This window comes from Porites lutea, chromosome 3 (assembly GCF_958299795.1).
Source record: "Porites lutea chromosome 3, jaPorLute2.1, whole genome shotgun sequence".
NCBI classification, from domain to species: domain Eukaryota; kingdom Metazoa; phylum Cnidaria; class Anthozoa; order Scleractinia; family Poritidae; genus Porites; species Porites lutea.
This window is the reverse complement of record NC_133203.1, coordinates 25,948,052-25,971,810: the sequence shown is the minus strand read 5'-3', so window position 1 is coordinate 25,971,810 and position 23,759 is coordinate 25,948,052. Positions and strand designations below refer to the sequence as shown.

Below are 23,759 nucleotides of genomic sequence, written 5' to 3'. Positions count from 1 at the left end.
TAATTTTAATTGCAAGAAAAAAAAAACTAATATCATGATAATGTGTTATAATAGGTGTGCCTACAAAAATACCGGATCGAGCCACCTTAATGCATTTTGATAAACTTTTTCTTTATTATTGTTAGACTTTTCCAGTCGAGCTATCTGTGTTTTTACGAGAGCACCATAATGGCATGTATCGGACAGACGTTTACTTTTTGTCCAAGACTTTTGCAGAGGTGAGTGTAGTGTAAAGCGTTGTTATCGACGCAATTTATGTCAAACCTAAAGCAATGAAAGAGGCGACGACCCCTATAATGAGTCCCGTTTTGATAACTTTTTATTTTATTTTTTTTTTTGATTATTTTTTTTTTTTTAGCAGAAACTAACCTTTTTTTGCAATTTCTAGGCACCTCTTTTTTTATTCAATCCCCTTCTTTTGATTACAATCGCCTACTGGATGATCGGTAAGTAAGTTATATTAAATGCTGTGAGGAGCCCATCATAGGCTTCTTGTGCGGTTACACTAGACCTTTTCTCCAAGGCTGCATATCCCCTCTGAGAAATAGCTCGGGTTGGGTTCGTTCTAGGTTTTGATTACTTTCATGTTTGCGGTTAAACGGCGATAAACTGCCCAAGGGGCGCAGGTAAACGTCCTTGTAAACATTGAAGACTGACATGAATATTGGAACGTTTCCGACTATTTTTAACCTTTTAAATCTCATCTACACCAAACGCGATCCAATCAGACTCCAGGTGATGATCGAGAATTACCATGGGAAACATGGCTGAACAATATTTTTGAGATTTAAGGAATTTGTCTCCATGTAAAGCCGCTTTAAATGCAATATGTTAATTATAATTTTTAAATTCCAGAGGACTGTGTAAACTTGGCTCTCATTTGCCTGGTGAAGTATTAATAGACCTTAACAATAAAAACAACAACAGGAATAGATACAAAAAAAACAAACAAACAAACAAGCAAAAACAATCAGCTACAAAACAAAGACTTCTATAAATCTTATACCACAGTTGATGTTCATGTGTCCGTAGTCACGATCATATTGAATCTGTGATGGGGTACAACTGAACCTCGGCAGGCACGACTTGCACTAAGATGTTAAGTTATACCAATAGCAAGCATGTTTGTCTAATTTGCAAGTTAACGTTTTCATTTGATTGCGGAGCTGTGTTAATATTTGCACAGACAAACATAACTTTGATAAAAATTAATTTTCTCGGTAAATGTTATATACTTTAACCCATTTGCCCTTGGGTAAAAGGGCTAGTGTAGCCGCATCCATAGTAAAAAGTGTGTTAAAAAAGATTAGTTTCATTTCTTAGATATGCGACTATGCAATAATTATCACAGCAATATTTGTACATGTCCTTCCTACAGAAAAGAAAAAAAAACGGTCAGCCGCCAGACCGTTGTTTTCACTGTAGAAAGAAGGTTTAAGAGGAGTAAATGCCTATGTTTTACAAGACGTCTAAACAACCTTTAACTTCCACGTTTATTTTTGGGGGTATTTCATAATCGATAGATCACCTTAAAACAAACGAGGAATAATCATTGCGGCGGAGTTTTATTCCCGATGCTTTTAAAACTTTATTTACGCTTTCTAGAAGATATTTAAAGCTGACTCTACAATAGCGGCGACAGCTAAACTTTTATCTGTTAGGTCAGCATCTTTAACTACATAAGTTTCATCGCCTTTCGAATCAATCGATAGCTAGGTGTTATACAACTTTTTGCCTTGGTTTCCCCTATCTTTTGTTTTGTTATCTAAAAATTTTTTATCTGATATTTTCAGGCTTGCGAGAAAACGTACTAAGGTTCATCTATGCATACGGGATCCTTGCTTTGGTCAGCGTAGTAGCTGTATCCTATGGTATGTTTTATCTCTATGGTACCGCTCAACAAATTTGTGTTGTTGATACTGTTTCTGTAGCGACTGTATGCAACTACTTTTGGCTTATGTTTAATATTCAAGCATAAAAAATGATTATCCACGACATTTTAGTACCAGTGTTGCGAAACAGCAAAATCATTTTAAACTCTCGATGGTAATTACAACAATCCCCCATGTGTATCTTGTTGTCGGACATCCTCTTGCACCCCTCCAATATCATGGGATCCATGCTGTGATCAGCTGATGCGCTGCCCAACACGAAGAACATGCCAGGATAGTGCAATTCTTCCATTCCGTACGGTCTGATAGCAGTGGGCATTCTTTCTAAACTACCATATAGTTCGCAATTTGTAACGTGGTCTTTCCAGAAGATATGTTTCACCATGAATTTGTATTTTTTTCCTGTTATAGGGTATATCGTATCCACAGTCGCACCGTCTGTACCAGCCGCCTCTGCCATCAGTGCCCCGTTACTTCTACCTCTGTTACTTATTGGCGGATTCTACGTTAAAAACAAGTAAGTGTCATATCGCTGTGCTTTGGATGTTTTTATTTGAAGCGCGGTCAGGTGAACGGTGTCGAGATGAGGGTCGTCGTTTGATCAGATACAAAATGTAGTTTGTCCAGACCAAATATAGCGGAATGATGGCGTATTCCCAATAGGATTCGAAACAGGGCGACAGCGTGACCTAGTTGTCTGCGCGTCGAACTCACAATCCGGCGGCCCCGGGTTCGAGTCCCGCTCTGGCGACTTGCTGGATTTGTTCTCGGTCATCCGAGTTCAATCCTAGGCCACACTTGTAAACAGCCAACTGGTTGCCTTCTGCTAGTTGGGGGTTTTTATCCTGTTATGTTGTATTTGAATTATTTGTTTCTAAGTATTTGATTGGAGTGCCTGTAAACTAGCTTGATAAGCCAAGTGCACTTTCCACTATAAACAGTGCAAGCCTTTACCTTTGTATAATGATCTTTAAGGTCCAACGAGTTTTCTATCGCTTAGAGTGGTGAACATCTGGGCTAGTAACCACAAGGTCATAGGTTAAAGTGGTAAACATTCTGCATATTACCAGGGCGTTATTTGCTTCTCTTAAAAGGCTTAGTCGATTCATCGATCATGTCTAGTACTCAACAAGAAGCTTCGATAATGCTGGACACTAAAGCTTAGCACAGAATCCCTCCTTCATTACATCGAGAATTATAAGCTAGGGAATTCCTTTTCCGTGTGGAAATTCAGTGGCTAGTCTTCCGTTTTTAAAATGACTCTTTAACTTGTGAAACATACAAAGATCTACTTAATTCTTATTATTTTCGTTCTTCGAGAAACGAAAAAGTGCACAGTGCTTAAATTGTGAGGTATGTCATAACGTACACACTTTCCTGACAATTGCTCCGCCATCTTGTTTATTTTTCTTGTCGTACTTTGCTGAGATATTACGCACCACTGACTAGAATTCACCTCCCTTACATCGCCTCAGAATCTGAATCAATGAGAAACTCATGATAGTGCGAATATGTTATATCATTTCAGCACAATACCAGATTGGTTGTCATGGCTACAGTATCTTTCGTGGTTTAAATATGGATTTGAAACCTTGGTTGTAAACCAGTGGGACGGTTATGAAAATATAGGTATGCAGTTTATAGCCTTAAATTGACCAATTGTTTTCAATGTAATCACATCACCGCAATATGCCAGTTTAGGGCATGTTATAACCTAGTGACGGTCAAGTACTTTGAAGAGAAAGACACAATGTTATAACGATGAACGGTGATACTCTCTTTTGATCATGACGACTGAGTGCCATCTAAGCGCAAGAGTGCAAGTTAGTGAAGTATTCTTTATCTTGCTTACGCAGCTTGCACACCCCAAGAAAACAGAACCGGCGTTCCTTGCATTAATAATGGCGATGAAGCTATCACTTACCTTGCGTTAGATAAGGTTGGTACAAGGCCTTATAGTGATCTACCTATTTACTGTATTTAAAGACGTGGTCGGCCGAAGTTAAAATAAAGGAAGGAGTCCGCTTTAATAGGCCTTTTCCAAAGCCAAGTGCAAACCCTTTCTTGCGAAAATAAGCGGGTTTTTTGCATGTTAAAACATCAATGGCATGCACTTTATCAGTTGGATTTGCACTTTTTTTAAAAAAAAAAAAAGCTTTTTTTAATAGGCTTAATTTTGACATAAAGTAGGAAAAAATGGTTTTCATGTATACTTTTTCGGGGTGGGGATGGTAGTTTTGGTGGTAATGGTAGTGGTAGTGGTAGTGGTAGTGGTAGTGGTAGTGGTAGTGGTAGTGGTAGTGGTAGTGGTAGTGGTAGTGGTAGTGGTAGTGGTAGTGGAAGTGGAAGTGGTAGTGGTAGTGGTAGTGGTAGTGGTAGTGGTGGTGGTGGTGGTAGTGGTAGTGGTAGTGGTAGTGGTAGTGGTAGTAGTAGTTGTAGTAGTAGTAGTAGTCTGTTTCAAAAACTTTCTAATAACCGACCGTAACTTAAATTTCTTAAACGACCGCGACGGCCGCAAATTTGACAAATTCTTTTCTTTTCTGTTTCCTGTAAGCGACCACCCGGTATGATCTCGTATGGTTGTAAGAAAACCATTGCTCGAAGGTCACAGCATTTCAGTTTTTAATAGCGTTGACCAAGCGTGCTGACAGACTATAGCAGTTGACTTCCAAAAACAATGTCTGTAATACGATCTGTAGGTAAAATGGGGGATTGTAACATTGATACAAAATGTTATGCACAAACCTTCAACAGTTTCAAGACTCTATTTGAGGTGAAACATTATTGCCAGTTGTCTATTTGCCCACGTTTTAGCTTGAAAGATAACAACTTCACGTAACTACATGTACCTTAGTCAGTCCAGTTTGTGTTATTATTGTGTTATTATTATTATTATTATTATTATTATTATTATTGTTGTTGTTGTTGTTGTTGTTGTTGTTGTTATTATTACTTAGCCTCGCCTGGAAACAAAGGCTTGTGCCAACTCAGAGACGGCTCGTTCGAAAATGAGGAGAAAATGGAGATCCCTACAGTTGTAGGGATACTTGGAGCTTTGAGATATTCTCTGTGAGACGACAAGAAATAAACTTAGAGAAAGTTTCCTTTCGGAGAAGCAACCAACCGAATTGTCATTGACATTTTTTTTTTCTTTTTAGGACAATGTGATGATCGACATTTATGCCTTATTAGCTCTAGCCGTTGGATTCCGAATAATATCATTTCTGTTTCTGCTAAGGAAAGCTTACAGAAGACCTTAGACATGAAAAGTCTTGAAACGTTGCTGAATCATCCTTTTTTTCTATTTTTTTTGTCATATTTTTGTTATTTTGATGTTTAATAGATAAATTTGATTAAGTAAGTTAATAAATTTGTCATTCGATTTAATTTGATAAATTAAATTTTGGCGGCCTTTTCTTGTTTCATTGCAACTATGATGTTAGTATCCTTCCACTGAATATTTCTCTATTCTATCTAGAATTACTGCAGTGGTGGTCAGAATTTAGAGATACGTTCTCTTCAGAAAAAGACTGGCGTTATATTGTTTGGAATAACAAACAAATACTTATTAATAATAAATCAGTTTATTATAAAAGCTATTTCGAAGCTGGTGTAGTTCACATCAGCGATCTATCCTTTGACTTAAATAACAAAGATTCTTTTTCCTTAGTTTCTAACAGGATTTCTAAAACTAATTTTTTAGTTTGGGCAGGTCTTCGACACTCCATTCCTTCCATTTTAATAAATTGTACTCGTAAATCAACAACAGGTGAACTTTCTCTAAAAATTGACAATAATATATTTGATGTCACAAAGAAGAAATCCAAAGACTATTATACTTTACTTGTAAGCAGAAAGGCTCTTTTTCCAACTAATGTAAACAAGCTGCAAAATGAATTTCATTTCACACTCGAGGAAGTTAAACAAATTTTTATGATCCCGCATAGTGTTGCTCTTGAAGCATATTTTAAGGCATTTCAATACAAAATTCTTAACTCCATTCTCTATACTAATGCCAAACTTTACAAAATTGGCTTTAAATTGAATGACTCGTGTTCATTTTGTTCATCTGAACCAGAAACGCTATATCACTTCCTATATCTCTATCCTTTCTCGGCAGATTTCTGGCGTGACTTCGAAGTATTCTGGCACCAACTTTTAAAGGAAAACATTCGACTTTCGTTGCAAGATGTTTTAGTTGGAATGATACGACAAAACTCCCCTTCTGCTAAGCTTCTAAACTATCTAATTATGATTGGGAAATTGTACTTGTGGGATTGTAGAAGAAGTCAAATTCTTCCGAATATATATGGATTTAAAAAGAAAATTGCTGTAAAATATGAAACGGAAAAATATATAAGTCTGCATAGTAAAAAAAACAAAGGATTTCTTTGAAGCTAAATGGATAGTGTCGCCTCTTGTAAATGCTTAACTATTTAAAGGTTTTAATAAGCATCCACATTTCTAGTTTGTTTGAATTTTGTTCTTTTTCTTTTTTTTTTTGGTTACCGTCTATTGTTAGTGATATTGGTTTTTTTTGTATTATATTATTAGTATTAGTAATATTAGTTGTAACATTATAATTATGTAGGTAAGTTTTTTAAAAAAAATAAATAAATAAAAAATAATTTGATAAATTAATAAATGGATTTCTTGCCCTTAATTATACAGCATTAAAAGCTTTTATCAATAAGGAATTCGAAACTGATGAGAGAATTTACAAAAACGATAATTTCCACGTGTTATTCATACAACAACAACAACAAAACTTTAATAATAAACAAATAAAATTACAAATGTATTGCCCGCAGCTAGCAAGGATTCGAGGCGGGACAACGCTTGCCAAATATAAAAAATAAAGACTAAGGCTATTAACTAATGAAAGTTTACAGTTTACAAATAAATAAAATAGAAATCGTAATATGGATGAGGACTAGATAACAGACTAAAGGAAAAAGAATTTAAAAAATAAATTGAAAAAGTAGAAACTAATAAGCAAGAATTTCTTTTTTTTTAATTTTTGGCTAATTTTACCTTTTTCATTAAGGTGGGCGTATCAATATAAGTCATCTTCTGAATTCAGAAAATCAAAAAGTAATTTGCGGAGTGTTTTTTTTGAACTTATTCATAAATGCATCATAACAATATTGTGTTAAGCAATTCTTTCAGATATTTCAAAGGACTCAAAGTGGTGTCATCTTTTAGACTTCAGGCTTTTTTCAAGTTAATTTGTATTTTTACATTGACCTTTTTTTTCGCTAAAGACTTTCAGACACAATTTTTTAAAACTGAAAAAAAAAAATACTTTGGAGTTGACATCTTGCCCAGAAACTAAAATTAGGTTAAAGTACGGGAAACATTTTTTCTTAAGGGTTTCCGTGTAGTTTAAAAAACACGTGTAATTTTTTTTTCATTTTCAGTTGTTTTAGAGGTATAGCAGTTCGTGTAATATAAATAGATTGATGCTAAAGACGGAGCTCCCTTTGACATGCTTATAATTTACTTCAAATAATAAACTTGAAACCATTTCATGAAACTATTAAATCTATTCTTAATTTTGGAGGCGTGTCATTTAACGTTTGAGGCAGAGGCTGAGAGATCTGGGGGAAAATATCTGCAAACAGCTGGTCTGCAATGAAGGCCCTATGACCTGTTCAATGCAGAAAATTATTGGATACAACTTGGACAGTATCAGAGGTGGAAGGGAGCACGATAAAATTTTCTATATATTTATTTACAAAATATTCCTGCTTTTCGAGCACCATTTTAGCTCAGAACCCAATGAATTTCGTTCGTGTAGTTGTTTGATATCCCCAGAGTCACAAATGCAACCGGACAACCAGCGAGGGTATTATCCGAACCTAGTAGTGACCTTCTGTAGAACGTCTCCCCACCTCAAGAATCTTATAGAGACATCGGGTACTTATGTGTGGGTATCTCTCCTTATCACAGTCCTCATCACCGTACTGTATGTAGATACTGATCGTGGTGGTTCGAGTTATCGTGAGCAGTATAGTCTGGAGATTTTAATCGGCTTTTATTATATACTTTAGATACTGAAAAAAATCATATCTTCATCGCGCGCAGTGAAGATACTATTTTTATCTTTGACGTGTGAGGATATTGGTGTCCCCATGGTTACTAACATGATTAGCCAATCATTGTCTTTATTTCTCCTTTATATTTTTATATCCGAGTTTCATAACATTTTTGTGAGAGGCATTTTGCGATAGGTGACTACTTTAATTGCACTATTTTGCTGTTTCGAAAATGAATTTAAAAAAAGTTGTGTTTTATGTAGGAATTTCATCAGTAACTATAAAATAAACAGAACATTACATGCCCGCTTGGGGAAACGAATTTTATCTTCTCGTGCTGAAAGTATCTCTCACAGGTATCTCTCATAAAATTCGTTTCCCCGCGCGGCCATGTACTATCATCTATTTCTTGAGTGGAATCTCATAACTGTGAAGTGGAATACACTAATGATGTAATAGTCTTTTTGTCTGAATGAATAAAATGCGGCGGAATCATAAAAGTCACGTGCTATTTTAGGGTGTCTTATACGGTTTGGCAGGTTTTATAGTTATTTTCATATCCATGTCATAGTTTATTAAAACTGTTTCATGACCTTATTTGGTCATTATGTCGCCACCTATGAACTGTAACAAAATTATGCCAGTTTCATTTCCTGTCGCTCTTATTGTCCGTTGCTGATATTGTTCCAGTTCCGGCACTAAACGTGATTTTGTACCTTTCCCCTCTCCTCTCCGTACCCTCCACGATGCAGTTATTTTTTATTATGTTCACTTTATGTTTTCCCTCCACTATGACATCAAAATTCTATTGTTGTCCTACCACCACAAACACAATTCTATTATTTTCCCTACTCACCCTCCTCAACCAAACCCGTTACTTGGAGACCCGGTTATTATAAGGGGGCCGTTTCTGGAAAGTCCCGATAATTAACGGGCCCGGTAAGCTGTCCCCGTTTACATTAAAGATCGAGGTTTCAATAGTTTTGCATCTAACATGATAAAACTATCAGTTAATGAAGCAAAATGGAGTAGTTTGCTAGCCAGGACCCGCACTCTTATTCTTTATATTTCGATTTGAATATTTGATTTCGGGCCAGAAAAGTTACCGGGACTTTCGAGAAACTGGCCCCTGGGACTTAGATACTTTTTCTACTATTATCCGGGACACTGATTCCCATCCGACAAGGGAATCACCAAAGCTGATACCATTATCGCACCTACCGACCCATAATTCAACTTTAACCTCCCCTTCTGAAATGTTCTCATAATAACCCAATAAGTACTGTTGATCTATGAGGTTAGAAGCATAAAACCGCCATTTGTCGTACTGCACAGCCTCAATCGTCATTCGTCCACAATATCTGGTGTCATTGAACTTGAAATACAAGCGGCTACACGTTCTATTACCATCAATCCTTGTAGATCACTGGATTGAAACTTTGAGCGCTGAAGAAGATATCAAGTTAAAAAACGAAAACGTCTAAAAGAAATAAACTGCAATGTCCTTAAGTAAGGACTAGGCCAAACGTGGAGCCCATTTTTATTGAGGGAAAAATTGTAAACAAAGGTTCGCCTACAATCTTGCAGTTTACCGAAGCAAGAACAGAAGATTAATTCAATACTTCCGTAACAAGGATCAAGTACAGGGATTAAATATTTAAAACAAACACAGAAAAACGAGACAAGTTCGGGCTTGTTTAGTTGAATGAAAACGCCTAAAATTTGTAACGAACTTGGAGGAAAGGAAAAGGGAAAAACAAACACAAAGTAACAGAAAGCAAAACTGTTTAAAAATGTTGTTTTTTGTGGAAAATTGTTGTCCTTTTATCATAATGATGTCATCATTAACTTTTGACCCTGTTTCAGTACCCCGGACCGGAAGAGAGAACGTGAACAGCGGTTATGAATTTGCAAGATAACTTCCCCTAAAGGAAAAAGAAAAAATGCAAGAACAAACAATCTCAAACAGGAAGAAAAGATTATCTTAAAAATAAAAAACAGGAACAAGAGATTAAAACAATTCTTAACAATGATCACGTACGAGGATTAAAGTTTTAAAATAAGCACAGAGAAACGAGACAAGTTCGGGCTTGTTTATTTGAGTGAAAACGCCTAAAATTTTGACGAGCAAGGGAAAAGGAAAACGAAAAAACAAACAAAAAGCAACAGAAAGCGAAATTGTAAAAATGTTCAGGTTTTTTGAAAAATTTTGGTTCTTTTATTATGATGATGTCATCATTAACGTTTGACCCTGTTTCAGTACCCGGGAAGAGAGAACGTGAACAGCGGTTAAGAATTTGCAAGATAACGTCTGTTAAAGGAAAAAGAAAAAACATGCAAGAACAAACAATCTGAAACAGGAAGAAAAGATTATCTTAAGATTTTTGCTATTTAACTGACGGACTCTTAGCGCCTAACGCAGTAACGGCAGTGAACTTGGTAGCTCTTGGTCAACTCTCAACATGGTGCAGTATTTTGCTCTTCTGTTGATTCTTTGCATTGCTGGAGGTTCCCTAGAAACAACGACCACACCTCAACAACAAAATACTGCAAAGTTAAAGGATCTATGCGAGGTAAGAAATGGACTGGTGAAAAGAACTACGCCCTAAATTATGAAAGACAATTTCTCACTAACAAGCTTCACAGTCTAAAAAAAATTGATACGCAAGTTAAGTTAGGCCTGTTTCAAACTTCGTGCCACTGCAGTGCTAAACTGGTCGACTGTAGCACGACTGTAACGCAACTGTCGCATGAAAAAATCTAATTCAGTCAAATTAAGGTAGTCTAACAAAGTTTGATAGATCGGAGTCGTTTCCATTCATTTCAGGTGCTATTTAAGACTCATTGCAGGTATAAAGCTCAAATTTGGCATGGAAAACATATCTATAAGCGACAATACGAGGGTGATTTTTAACCAGTCAAAATTTTGATTATATTAGGTTTACGCGAAATCCAGTCATTATACTTTCTTATAAATTTGCGCATAGCTTTGAATTAGTTACTTCCGGAGCCGATAAAAAAATAAACCTACCTCTCGTTCATGAGAAACTTGCTTGTATCACAAAACTCCTTTGTTCAAAATTTATCTTGAGGTTTACATTGACTTAAGTGCAATATGAATAGGATTTCTACCAAATTTCGACAAATTTTAACGGGTAGGTTTTACAATATTACAGGGCCACCCTTAAGATACAGGGCGTCTATCTTCGGGTACGAGTAGGCGACCATATTGGCCACGTAGTTAAATAAAAGGCGACCATTATTTCCCAGATGAGTTTATGACGTTACCATTCTAGCCGGTAGCCTACCCGTTTTTCCGCGGTGAGGGTAAAAGGCAGAATGAGTTTGCGGAATGGCATTTAGCATGGCTTCCGGAATGACATAATTATGCGGAAAGTAATATAATTATGCAGAATAACTTAAAGAAATCAATGAAACTGAAAATTGCGCCCTTTTTTGACGCCAATCAATTCACAAGCAGCCGCTTTTTTAATGTTGCTACACGATGACAATCAAAAAGCCAGGAAAGACTCCTTGGTTTCTCACGGTCGATTAGCTTTTTGCACAGCCACAAAGATGTTACTTGCCTTTATTAGTCGAGCTGCTGGCAGCACCGATAAAAGCCGGAAAATGAAGAAAAAATGTTTTGGAAGATCACGCTCCTTTCTGTTTTAATTTTTTTTCTGCAAAAGATATTTGCACGATTAAAGTCACTTTTTTTACCCGTATTTGCATTTGTAACCGCGTGAGAAGTGTTTTTTTTTTTTTTTAAGACGGTGGGTGACGTGATAAATCCCTACATTCAGAGACCGTGGCTTGTGTTACTTTTGCTTCCTTGGCTGCGTGGTGAAGTTTCAGGCAGCGAAACAAACAGTAGGCGAAGAAGTGCGAGCTCGAATCCAGGCAATCGAGCTTGTGTGCTTTTCCTCTTTCTTTCGTTCTTTCTCTTCTTTTTCTTTTGCTTCCTACTTTTAGCATTTTTTCTCCTTTACCTTGACCTTCATAAAGTTAGTAAAGCCGGTAAGGCACCACACTAAATACATATTAATGACTTGGCTAGTTCTCGATCAAACGCACACACTCACACCAACAAGAGAGGTGCGAAGAGACGCGGAAATGCCGAAAGGAGACAGTGAGCAGTTCTCCGTTTCACTCAATTTGTAGATTACGGATTAATGTTTGACTCGAGGTGTTCATTTAGTCTCGAAAAATCTGATTCGTTCACCGTATTAATAATCCCTAGAATTGTAGCTAGCCCGACTTCACGTTCAGCAAGCGTTTTTTACCCTGTAGCGTTACGATAAAGAGTGACGCTTGATTTGAGTTTAGCCAAGTAGCGCAGGTTAAAAACCCAGACAGATTTACGACACAGTGCGTCTGCTCGAATTTACGAGGCTTATTTCTTTATTTCATTTGGGTCCACCTAACACCATCGTTCCCAGGATCCTCTTTCTTCCTCCTCTCTATTTTACCTCGTCCGCTGTTACGATGTTTTTCTATGTAATGAGTAGAGTAAAAACTCAATAGAAGACTGTTTAAAGTAATTTGTTTTTGTAGTTTTCGTACTTTCACTGCACTTCACTGGAAAAGAGATGTGACTAGGGAACCGTTTCAGTTTATTTTCGAAACGGGTTATCGATGACTTATCAAGTATCGGTGTATCAGCTGTGTTTCAATTTTAGCCTTGCTCGAATATAACAGTAATAAATGGACCGGCAAAGCGAGTGCTCCTTAAAATTGGCGCCAAAAAAGGCGCGGGAGAGACGCGCGCATGCTTTCCTGTTTAATTTATTTCTTTTCGTCATTTTCCATAAATTCAGTAAATTCCGCATAATTATGTCATTCCGCAAGCCATGTCACATGCCATTCCGCAAACTCATTCCACCTTTTACCCTCACCGGTTTTTCCGGGGTAAGAGGCAATCTACCCGTATTTACGGCTTTGCGTACGGTTTATTTACCGTACACTTTATTTTGTAATTTTCGTACACTGAAACGGTGTATCTTAAAGGTCTCTATTGTCGTTCGTTTACACAGCTTATGAAATTCAACAAAACATGCTCTCAAACATTGCTCCCTTAGTACGTATACTGAACACTTGGGGGAGGGGGGGCTGAGATCACACGATATGCCTGAAGGCGACGAAAGAAGATTAAATTTCTACTGACAACTTCTCGTGATAATGGTGTTAACTTGCCAGTAAATGGATAGAGCATTTGAAGAGAAACTGTGTTCAGCCACCTGTTGTAAAAAAAAATGCACAGAAATCCAAAAAGAACGGTTTAATCAACTTTTTAAATGCATTCTTCTTATTTTAATAAGTTAAAGTATCTGAATTTAGTTCGGCACATCAATAGCACGACTTAGATTCATAAGTAGTGCTTCTGCGTAGCTAAATTTGAAGTTTGGCACGAGACGTTTTTGGTGTTGTTCCCCGCGCAGAGAATTCCACCAAGGGCAAAATACTATAACAATACGTTTGCAAGCACCAGCAGCGGCAGTTGTGGCGTTTTTAGACACAAATAGGTACATGCTCGCCTTTTGGAGTTAATTATATGGCACCTAATAGAACCTTAACATGCGGAAAAAGAAGGCTTGCACCGCAAAAATGTTACATGTTGATGCAACGAGAATTGAGAAGTATGGCTCAAATCTCTCTCATTCAAATGACTTCTGAGAAACCCTCCCACTTCGCGTGCAAAACTCGCATTGAAAACTGAAAAGGCGACGTCAACGCCTGGTCACGTGGTCTTTTTTAATTAGCCGATAGAGATTTTCCCCATTAGTGTCCAAGTTGACATTTTTTTTTATTATTATTATTATTTTTTTTCAATCCTGTCTCAACATGAAGTCTGCAGAAAAACGGCAAATTGAAAGACTTCTGCAAAGGTGATAACAACGTGGACTGATTTTTTTAAACAATATTTCAGCTAGCCATATTGGCCTTATTCAGGTTTACATGCAGATGCTATTTAATTCTCAATAGAAATTACCATGATGTAGATGGAGAATGTCGCAGTAAAATTTGTTAAATAGGGAGAGGTGGAAATGACGTACAACATAAAAAAGAGAATAGAGAAACTATCTAGATTTCAGTTCGTCACGACGGTGTATACCATAAGGTTCAAGAGTCATGGCCTTTTCTATCATGGCTTTACGGACTGAGTCACGTGAAGCTAGAATGAATTTTCTCTAGTGGGATTAACTGCATGTAAGTGAGAGAATGGTCAGAGTGAGAGAGAAACTATTCAGAAACAGTAGTGGGTTTAGGTTTAATGTTAGTTTTGTTGACTGGTTGTCTGTGCTCGTTAAATCTGCCCTGGAGTAGTCGCTTAGTTTCACTTATATTGTAGATTGCAGCGGTTACATTTTAAGTGCTACGTTTTAAGTGTTACAAGTAACGTGCGAAGTGATAGAACGTGCTTCATCTTCGGAGTAAAAGGTGTAACTTGTTAAGCCGTCTGTGTACTTTTAGGGTTTTTTTGTTTGTTTTTACTATTTTGTTTTTATCATTGTGCTTCTAAAATAAGGGAAAGTGCAAGTATCTCTGACAATATGTTTCATCCTTTCCCGACTAAATTTTAGTGTCAATTGGGTCCATACTAATCCATCTTTACTTACAGAAATCTATACTCGGTCATGGTTTTCCTGGCATTCCTGGATCAAATGGCATGCCGGGAATGCCGGGTGTCCCCGGACCGCAAGGACCCCAGGGAAGAGAAGGTGCAAAAGGGCAAATCGGAGATAAGGGATTGCAAGGAATGGCGGGTCCAAGAGGAGACAGAGGGCGCGAAGGGCCTCCCGGAAAGAGCGGACCCCGAGGAATAAAGGGAATGAAAGGTGAACCAGGACTTGTGGGAGTGAAAGGAGAGCCAGGCATTATGGGAATGAACGGAAGAAAAGGAGACAAAGGAGAGAAAGGAGAAAGCGTCAAAGCAAGTCAAGCAAGTGTAGTACCACAAACCAACTGGAAACAATGTGTGTGGAAATCAGCAACCAGTACTAACAACGGAAAGATTAAGGTAAACAATGACAACCCTCTGACCAGAGAATTTTAAATTTACAAGAGTACTCCTCGGTGAATATATAAGATCGAAGAGAGTTAATCTCATGTCTCAAGAGAGTGCCATGTTTAATGCAATTGCTGGATTGCATAAGGTAGGGGACTAGATCCACCTATTATTTTCAACTCAAGAGTAACTCAGTCGGAAAGAGCAGACAGAGCTTTATAATTTTTTTTCTTTTTTTTTTTTATAATAGTAATTGAGCTGAGTGGAGTGCAATTTGATCTAAAATCATACGCGTGATTTCAACGCGCGAGTTCGATTTGAAATCACAAGTACGACCAAAACTGCACCACACTAAGTTTAATTAACATTTTATTACAGCCATTTTGAAATTGCAGAGTTCACTCAATCCCAATCTTGATCTAGTAGCAGGTTTGTTGATAAGCGGAAACAAAAAGGCTTGTTTATAGAGTGAAAATGGCGCGATTTAAAACAGAAATGATGCAAGTTAGACATGAATGACGCTATTTACATTGTAGAACAGATGTGATTTAGAGCAAAAAAGTAGGTTAATTCATGACTATCACTGACACTGTTGAGAGCCATCGGATTGGAGGGATCACCAGAGATTTAAAAATGGATAATATTATTAATAAAATAATAAAGTACATAAAAGTTTTATAAAATGGCCCGACCCACTGCCCTATGAAATCCGGTAGTCAATAAAATTATGTTCTCGTAGTGCGTATATTCTCAAGGTTTTTGTTGTTTTTGTTGCTGTTCTTATTGTTGTTGTTGTTTTCTTTGTTTTGTTTTGTTTTGTTTTGTTTTTTTTTTGCATGACTTCACTCACTCGACAAAGTGAGAGACTAGCGCTTTTTTTAGAATAGTTGTCTTTTTAACAATATATTATTCTCTTGCAGGACTGTACTTTTAACAAGCTGACGTCAAATACAGCACTCAAAGTCTCATTCCAGGGAAACGTTAGATCTGAAACTTCCGGTGGATGCAATCGGTGGTATTTCAAGTTCAACGGAAACGAATGCAATGGACCAATGACGATTGACGCTGTTGTCTATAACGCCTGGCCATCAGGGAGAGCAGCTAATCAGCTGCATCATCGGTCATTTGAGGGGTACTGTGAGAACATCCCACAAGGGACTGTTAGAGTAGAATTATGGGTCGGAAAGTGCCCTAGCCACACCTTAGGTAGTGCGTACACTGGGTGGAATTCAGTGTCCAGGATAATACTAGAAGAAGTATCTAGGCCTCAGTCCTAAATGATAACTTTGCTTACGCTAAAAGGACCATGCAACTTTCCTTTTTTCAAGATTCCACAAGCACTGTAATCCTTGGTGACTTAAAAAAGTTAAACCGATTATATTCTAAGGAGTCGATTATAAAATTTATACAAAGAATTGCTGACTTGTATTGATTTTGGTTGTCTATCCTATGTAATTAAACGGAAATGACTTCTTACAATTGTACTTTATACTTAAAATCTTCTATGAAGCTCTTGCTCTCAAATAATCTCCCTCTCTCTAATAAGTTCCCCTTTTCAGAGGAAGAAAGTTAATAAGCCCCCTACACTCCCCTTATTATTTTTCACTAGTAAATGATAGACTTCTGTATTAATCAATCACGACTGTAAAGCTTCGTGTGTAATCGAAAATGTTTTGCTTTGTAGCCCCCTTTGCGCTAACTAAAAATGAACAGATTTTCCGTTGACTCAATCGCAACATTATCGTTTTTATGTTAAAATATACCAAAGAGATTGGCTCGATCGGGACGTCCTATTTTATGTCAACTTTTTGACAACGTGCGGTGGTTTTCTAGTCGCGTAATCTAAGTTCGGAACTGACGAGAATTACACGTCACTATAAATCAGAAACGTTCGGCCAGTTCAATATATTTCTCATTATTGAGCTGCCTGTGGCCCAATCATAAAATGATTCGAGTCCAGGTCGAAAAAGGTAAGACAAAATGTCGGACGGATCTACCAGAAGACATTGCGCGTCCTATCTCCCCTGCCGTGGTGGAAAAGACTTCTGAGGGGGAGTCCCTGCTTTTTGACCCTGACTTTTTTCATTCATTGAAAGCCGAAACAAGTATTTTTATTGTTTATACCAAGAGAGGATAAAGGGGACAGAGAAAGCATCCCTTATACACACCCTATTCCATAGGTAATTCGTCTCGAGTTATTGTTAGAATCGGGATAAAGTTACCTCGCGCGCTGCGTGGATCTTTCGTGGAGGTTTCGCACGACTAAACGCCATGCAATACATGTCGGGCGAAAGGCAATGAAAGCGGGTAAAGAGATCGAGACATTCTTGAATATTAAAGCGAAATGAGTCGGCGCTCACCTAGGAAAAGGGAATCGCTCCATCTCTTCTTCAGAAAGACTCTTGTTCCGTTTATTTGATTTCTTCGGCGCCTTTTTGCTTGATTTGGTGACGGTCGAACTCGAAGGCGTGTGGTCTTAAAAATAAGAGACGAATTACCTACAAAATAGGGTGTGTATGGGGGATGCCTTCTCTGTCCCCATTGTCCTCTCTTCTTTATACCCGGTTTTGGAGGAACTATATATAAACTCAGCATAAAATATTTTAGACCACTGCAGTCCAATGCACGCATAGTATAAGCGTGTTGTTATTACTTAGTTAAGGTTTAAGCAAAAACACTCGAAAAAGGCCATTTCATTTCATGATGACCAGTCTGGACAGCTGAGTTTTCATTTTTAGTAAGCGCTTTTGGTTTAAGCAAAGGAACTGAAGGTTTTCAACTGTGACACACAATCTCACCTAAGCAACAAAGTGAGTCAAGCGTGTCACGTGAATTCACGTGTATCTAGTCACGTGACAGCAAATGGCCAAAGCAGCGGGTACTTCGTTATCCCCGTAGTCTCTACCACTTTCTGCTACCGTTCCAATTACTTCAAACAAACGCAACGTTTTCCAAGCGGAAAATAATCCCCGGAAAATGAGGCTAAATTAAGTCTGATTCAGCATTTTAGCTGGCCTCTTGTTAAATGAAAAACTAAAAGGAATTAAGAGGGGGTATTCGCCTTTTCGCTCAAAAATGATATTAAAAAAATGAGTGTGAAAAACACTCGTAACATTTTTGCCAACTTTTAACTCGTTGAAAGAAAAACGTTTTTTGAAAAGGTCTGTTGTTCATGGTAACAATAAGGAATCTTGTTACATTTAAACTGTCTCGTAAGATTTAATTTTTGCCAACTTTTAGCTCCTTGAAAGAAAAACTTTTTTTTCAAAAGGTCTGTCGTTCATGGTAACAATAAGAAATCTTCTTACACTTAAACTGTACCAAGAATTCTTTTAATGAGAGAAAGATTTAGAATCTTCATCACGTTTACGGTCGTCAACTTCAAGTTCAAAATTTCTCAATTAGGAAAAGAACAGATAAAAACCTTCTACACTAAATCTTATGAGACATGTTATAAATGACACTGGCATGAATATACTGATTTCTGTGTAAACATAACTGTTTGGATTTGCTAAAACTTAAGAAATTTCAAGTGCATTTCAACAATTTGACATCAAAGTCGAATGAACAGCAGTTAAAAGTCACTCGCTAAGGCTTAACAATGACAACTTTTATTGCTGGCAACAGAAAATAAATATCTCTGGCATAAGTAACAGGATTTGGCGATGAAAAAAACATTTGAAACGTCCAGAAATTATAACCTTTTAGTCAGAGTCAAACCATGAGACCAATGACTAAGTGTCGGCCGAAAACAGATTAAGAATCCACAACCTTTGAACACAGAATAGGCTTTCTAAGACAAAATCACCTAGACTAAACCCTCACTAAGCGTTTTTATGATTGGCACATGTATTCTGGTAACACGAGCTCAACCACATATCTAAGTTTTGTCTGTCAACGCTTAAGGTAAATCACACAATAAATTTCTACATTTACTAAAGAGTTGCATGGGCCAATTACTCCGAAAAACTCTCGCTTTCTTCACATAAATCGTCGCACGAAAAGTTGCCCACATATAAATAAAACATATTTATCAGTGAAACCTCTTCCTTTACGAAGTTCAACATCAGCGAAATGTTGATGGTGCGGTACACATGCACCTTCATCTTTAAAGATGTTCCCCTCATAGCCCAAAGGTAGCTGGGTCAATTAAACGCAGATCTTATGACTCCACCATGGTTATAAAAGCTTCGTCAGATTAAAGTTCATAATTTCTGAAATTTGGAAATGTGCCGATAAAAATTGTCTAATCATGGAATTTGCAATTTGGCCACACATTCAAAGCAGTTTAAAGGTCATCCTCTTCTATTTTTCATGTTTGTACGTATATATGCTTGTGTGGGGAAACTAGACAGTAAATAAAGGATAGTGAATCATATATAAACAAACAAGTTTGCACATATTCGGCTAGTGCAGACCCAAATGTATAGCTTTTTTATCATTTATTATCATTTAATAACGCCACTAAAAGAACACCGACATCAATTAAACGATTTATTGTTAAAATGAGTTTTCATTTGGTATTATATATTTCTAAAACGAAGGGTACGTGGTCCTCGCAGTGAATTGAACAATGCAAGTTTTGGCTTGGATAATTGTATTCCCTGTGCCTTGTAATTATGCACTTTACAATCTACCACAGTAGAAAAAATAGCGATTTAACGTTACGTCTTTTAGCATTCCTGTGCGCATTTAAATCAGTTAGAAATGAAAGTGGAAGAAACTTCTGAGTGTTTTCTGGCTTTAGATGCTAAGTATAAAAGCAGGCTTAATTATTCTATTAATATAGCTTTCCAGCATGAAAACAATCTGACATTTTATTGTGCTTAAAACTACTATCCCCACCCGTGAAAGGTGGACCACACCACCGGGGTCTAAAAGTTCCATAAGAGTATAAGGTGAGTGTGTTGCACGACACAACCTATCAATTTTCGAACTTATCCATGAAGACTAGAATGTCCAACCATTCAGTGATGTCAGGGTAACACATTCACCTACATCTTCCTCAAAGGTACAAATGACTTGAAAAACCTGAGAGCTAGTGCAACCAGGAATAGAACCCAGGCTGCTGCAAAAACTATTATTCAACTAACTGAGAGCCAACCAGGCAGCCCTAGTGGGCATAGATTGGCATACGGTATTTGGAATCCATGATGGTCCTTAGCTTATAGAATCAAACGGATTAGGTCTCTCCTAATCCGGGTTTAGTTCAGTTATGAAAGGCCCAAAAATTCCTCGTCAACTTAACTTAGTAAAAAAATTCATCTGTTCATATATTAACTATGCTACCCAGTACTAATGACTGTTTTTCTACAAAGCTGGATGACTTACCTAGAACAAACGTCGCCGTTGGAATCAAAGCCAGCATTAACCAGCACCTTAGAAACGACCTTCTCAAACTCATGAATAATTCATAAAGAAAATGCAAAGGAAACTGATACATTACATTAACAAACCTTACAACCTCAAAATGGACGAACAAGAACACCACAATCAGACAAAAGGCTACATTTGCACTCAACTGAAATTTTTATGATAATGACTTATTTTATACGCATACCTAGTGATGAAACTATCTTTGTTTTCAGAAATCTACACTCGGCCATGGTTTTCCCGGTATTCCAGGTTCAAATGGAATGCCTGGAATACCCGGGGCTCCAGGACCGCAAGGACCCCAGGGAAGGGAAGGTGTAAAAGGACAAATAGGTGATAAGGGATCACAAGGAATGCCGGGTCCAAGAGGAGACAGAGGGCGCGAGGGGCCTCCTGGGAAGAGTTGTCCGACAGGAATAAAGGGTATCAAAGGTGAACCGGGACTTGTGGTAATAAAAGGAGAGCAAGGAGTTGCAGGAATGAAAGGAGAGCGAGGCATTGTGGGAAATCAAGGAAGAAAAGGAGGCAAAGGAGAGAAAGGAGAAAGTGTCAAAGCAAGTCAAGCGAGTGTAGTACCACAAACCAACTGGAAACAATGTGTGTGGAAATCAAACAGCGATACTGATAACGGAAAGATTAAGGTAAATAAGAATTTTGGTTTATACGAGACCTCAGTACAAGTATCCCATGCAGAAGTACACCTCAAGAAATAAAAACGAGGGCAATTAGCTTTATGTTCCCTTTCACTAGGCTTCTCATCCTTCAATTACGTTAATCCTGCTTAAGCGGGTTCTTTTATTTCCTTACTATACACAGAACTACTTCATATTTCACAAGCTGTACCGACCTAAATGCAATATATGTTATACCTGTAGTGTGTATATTATTAAGCGTACCTTGTATGACCTTCAAACACCTGACTATGCACCACAAAGTCGGAAACTACGACATTTTACTCGTCTTTTCTCTCTTACAGGAGTGTACTTTCAACAAGTTGGCGTCCGATACATCGCTCAAAGTCTCATTTCAAGGAAACATGAGGGTCAGGGGTAGTATTCGGTGTAGCCGGTGGTATTTCAAGTTCAATGGAAACGAATGCAGTGGACCAATGACGATTGAGGCTCGTGTCTACAATCACTGGCCGTCCGGTAATACCAATAATAATCAGCTGAATCATCGGTCATTTGAGGGGTACTGTGAAAACATTCCACAAGGGGCGGTTAGAGTGGAATTATGGGTAGGACAGTGTGGTAGCCGAACCTTGAGTGATGCTTACACTGGGTGGGAATCAGTGTCTCGGATATTGATTGAGGAAGTATCTAGGCCCCATGGATAATAGTTTCAAGAAAAATAATAAATCGTTGGATTGTATGATTTGATTTTATAATTTTCTATCTTCTATCTCTAGCTATTTATCTATTTAGTTCTCGTACCATAGCTAAATGAGTATTTACCACTTACTTAGTGCTATGCATTCTTATTCAAAAATAACTAACGCATTTGTGGCTATTCTTCCCGCAGCTGCATGTAGTTTACGCTCAATGAACTGATGTGTAGTCATTGAACTACTGGTGTGGTTATTGATCTGTTGTGTACTTATTGAACTGCTGTGTCGTTATTGAACTAACAAAAAGGAAAACTGAACTTTATAATTTTCTATCTTGTGAAATTCAAGGAATGGCTTTTCTCTTATATGGCTTTTATCAGTTCACGTGACGGCAAAGGCCATGGTAACTCAACGTTATAGAATAAGTACACAAACTTGAAGTACTTTCTTTATTGTATTAAGTCCAAATATTGATTAATTCATGATTAGTGAGCGCGCACAATTATTATTTACAAGTTATAAAGAATCGCAAGCGAACATGTTAACAAGGCGAATGAGTGAATAAACTCAATCGTAAAAGCGAAACAACCTAAAACAAATTTGTTTATCAAATAACAAATGGTATGGAGACCAGTTACACGAAATGTTCCTTTTGAGAATTAGGTATAGGTTTTTACAGTCCCGTTAAGAATATGCACCCTCATGTTTCATGATGACCTATAGTTTGGACTACATAAGACTTAGTTTATCGCCATCACATTAATAAAGGTGATTTACTTATACGGAAAAAAGTGCATTTTCTGTTTTCTGGACTGTACATTTAAGAGGCTTGGGCCGTGATTCTCAAACCTTTCCAAACTAATGCAAAAATCCCAGGAAGACTTCTGGAGTTATCGGTGGGCCAAATGATCACTGCCTTTATTGAATTCGCCACGGTGACTCAACACGGTGTCAGGGGATGAAACGTACAGGGCCCACGTCCCAAATGAGATCAACCCCTTCATTATCCACCCAGCCCATCATAAAGTCTTACCACGCCACCCACGGGGTCTACGCCCGGTATGTAATTTGTAATTTTTAAAGCTGTCGTAATTTGTAACAACCCTTTGTCGTAATTTTAAGTAAGCAAAGATATCGTAATTTGTAGCTTTGTCTTCATTTGTAATAAACTTTACTCAGAAGATTTGACTGGTAGAAATATTTCCAAATTTTTGGTTTCAGTTTTACCTGGTATATATTTCCAGACATAACTAATCGATGACATCAATGGCATCAATGAAATCAATGAGTAATCAATGGGTAATCGATAGGTAATCAGTTGATTAGTCATTGATTATTGCCGATGATCAATGAGTAATCGATGACTAATCGATAGGCCACAAAATTTTTGGGCTTCTATTACTCATCGATTACTTATTGATCATCGCCAATAATCAATGACTAATCAACTGATTACTCATCGATTACTCATTGATTACCAATTGATGTCATTGATCATCGATTAGTTATGTCTGGATATTTAAAATAGGCGTCGGCTGGACCCACGCCTTAAGGTAGGTCTAAACCCAATATGGGAGATTTTGTAGTTCTGTCTGACAAGTACATAGAATGGTTTCAACAAAGAATGCATATGCTGCAATGCATGGCTGAAGTTGAAGAAGAGTGGATATGGCTAGTTTACCGTTGCTCACATTTTTGACGGGGGGGGGGGTGTTGGGTGGAAGTAGCACATTTAACGGAAAACAACGTTGCGCTGCAGAAAGTCTTTTTTTCTTACAGTCGGAACGGGTTTGAATTAAGCTTTTATTTTAAAGATTCTTATGTCGTATTGAGGTTAATTAATTGGAATTTGTTTAGTTGTAAAGACTGTTTCTGTTTATTAGCTTTTTTCAAAAAATATATCAGTGTTGTTGCAGTATTTTGTTTCGAAAAATTTTGATCACTTTGAAAATGAGTTCCTATAAAATTTCCCATTAATAAGGTAGGCTACTTTAAACTGAGGAGAGACAAGGAAAAACCTGTTATCGGCACAAGTGTTCATTGACAGATTTGATTCTTTTGATCCTCTTTTTTTAAAACTGTATTTTTATTTTTTTTGCTCAATCAGCAAACAATTTAAG

General features: G+C 37.4%; 3 protein-coding genes across 3 annotated transcripts in view; all 3 read left to right on the top strand.

Annotated features, from left to right (window-relative positions):
* The window catches only part of LOC140932049 (protein white-like), a 35,616-nt gene extending 30,310 nt beyond the window's left edge, over positions 1 to 5,306 (top strand). Inside the window, exons 12-18 of the mRNA XM_073381712.1 lie at positions 126 to 218; positions 389 to 446; positions 1,794 to 1,871; positions 2,304 to 2,409; positions 3,421 to 3,521; positions 3,749 to 3,831; positions 5,051 to 5,306. Coding sequence (XP_073237813.1) covers positions 126 to 218; positions 389 to 446; positions 1,794 to 1,871; positions 2,304 to 2,409; positions 3,421 to 3,521; positions 3,749 to 3,831; positions 5,051 to 5,152 — 621 coding nt within the window. The 3' untranslated portion in view covers positions 5,153 to 5,306. The remainder of the gene's footprint in view (positions 1 to 125; positions 219 to 388; positions 447 to 1,793; positions 1,872 to 2,303; positions 2,410 to 3,420; positions 3,522 to 3,748; positions 3,832 to 5,050) is intronic.
* A 5,075-nt stretch (positions 5,307 to 10,381) lies between these two features.
* On the top strand, positions 10,382 to 16,354 carry LOC140929550 (uncharacterized). Its single transcript, XM_073379305.1, has 3 exons — positions 10,382 to 10,503; positions 14,553 to 14,951; positions 15,860 to 16,354. Exons 1-3 carry the CDS (start codon positions 10,393 to 10,395, stop codon positions 16,214 to 16,216), a joined length of 867 nt encoding a protein of 288 aa, XP_073235406.1. The 5' UTR covers positions 10,382 to 10,392; the 3' UTR covers positions 16,217 to 16,354.
* Positions 16,355 to 20,531: 4,177 nt separating this feature from the next.
* On the top strand, positions 20,532 to 21,648 carry LOC140932047 (collagen triple helix repeat-containing protein 1-like). Its single transcript, XM_073381711.1, has 2 exons — positions 20,532 to 20,953; positions 21,289 to 21,648. The coding sequence occupies exons 1-2, from the start codon at positions 20,576 to 20,578 to the stop codon at positions 21,646 to 21,648; spliced, it is 738 nt and encodes a 245-aa protein (XP_073237812.1). The 5' UTR covers positions 20,532 to 20,575.
* Positions 21,649 to 23,759: the final 2,111 nt, after the last annotated feature.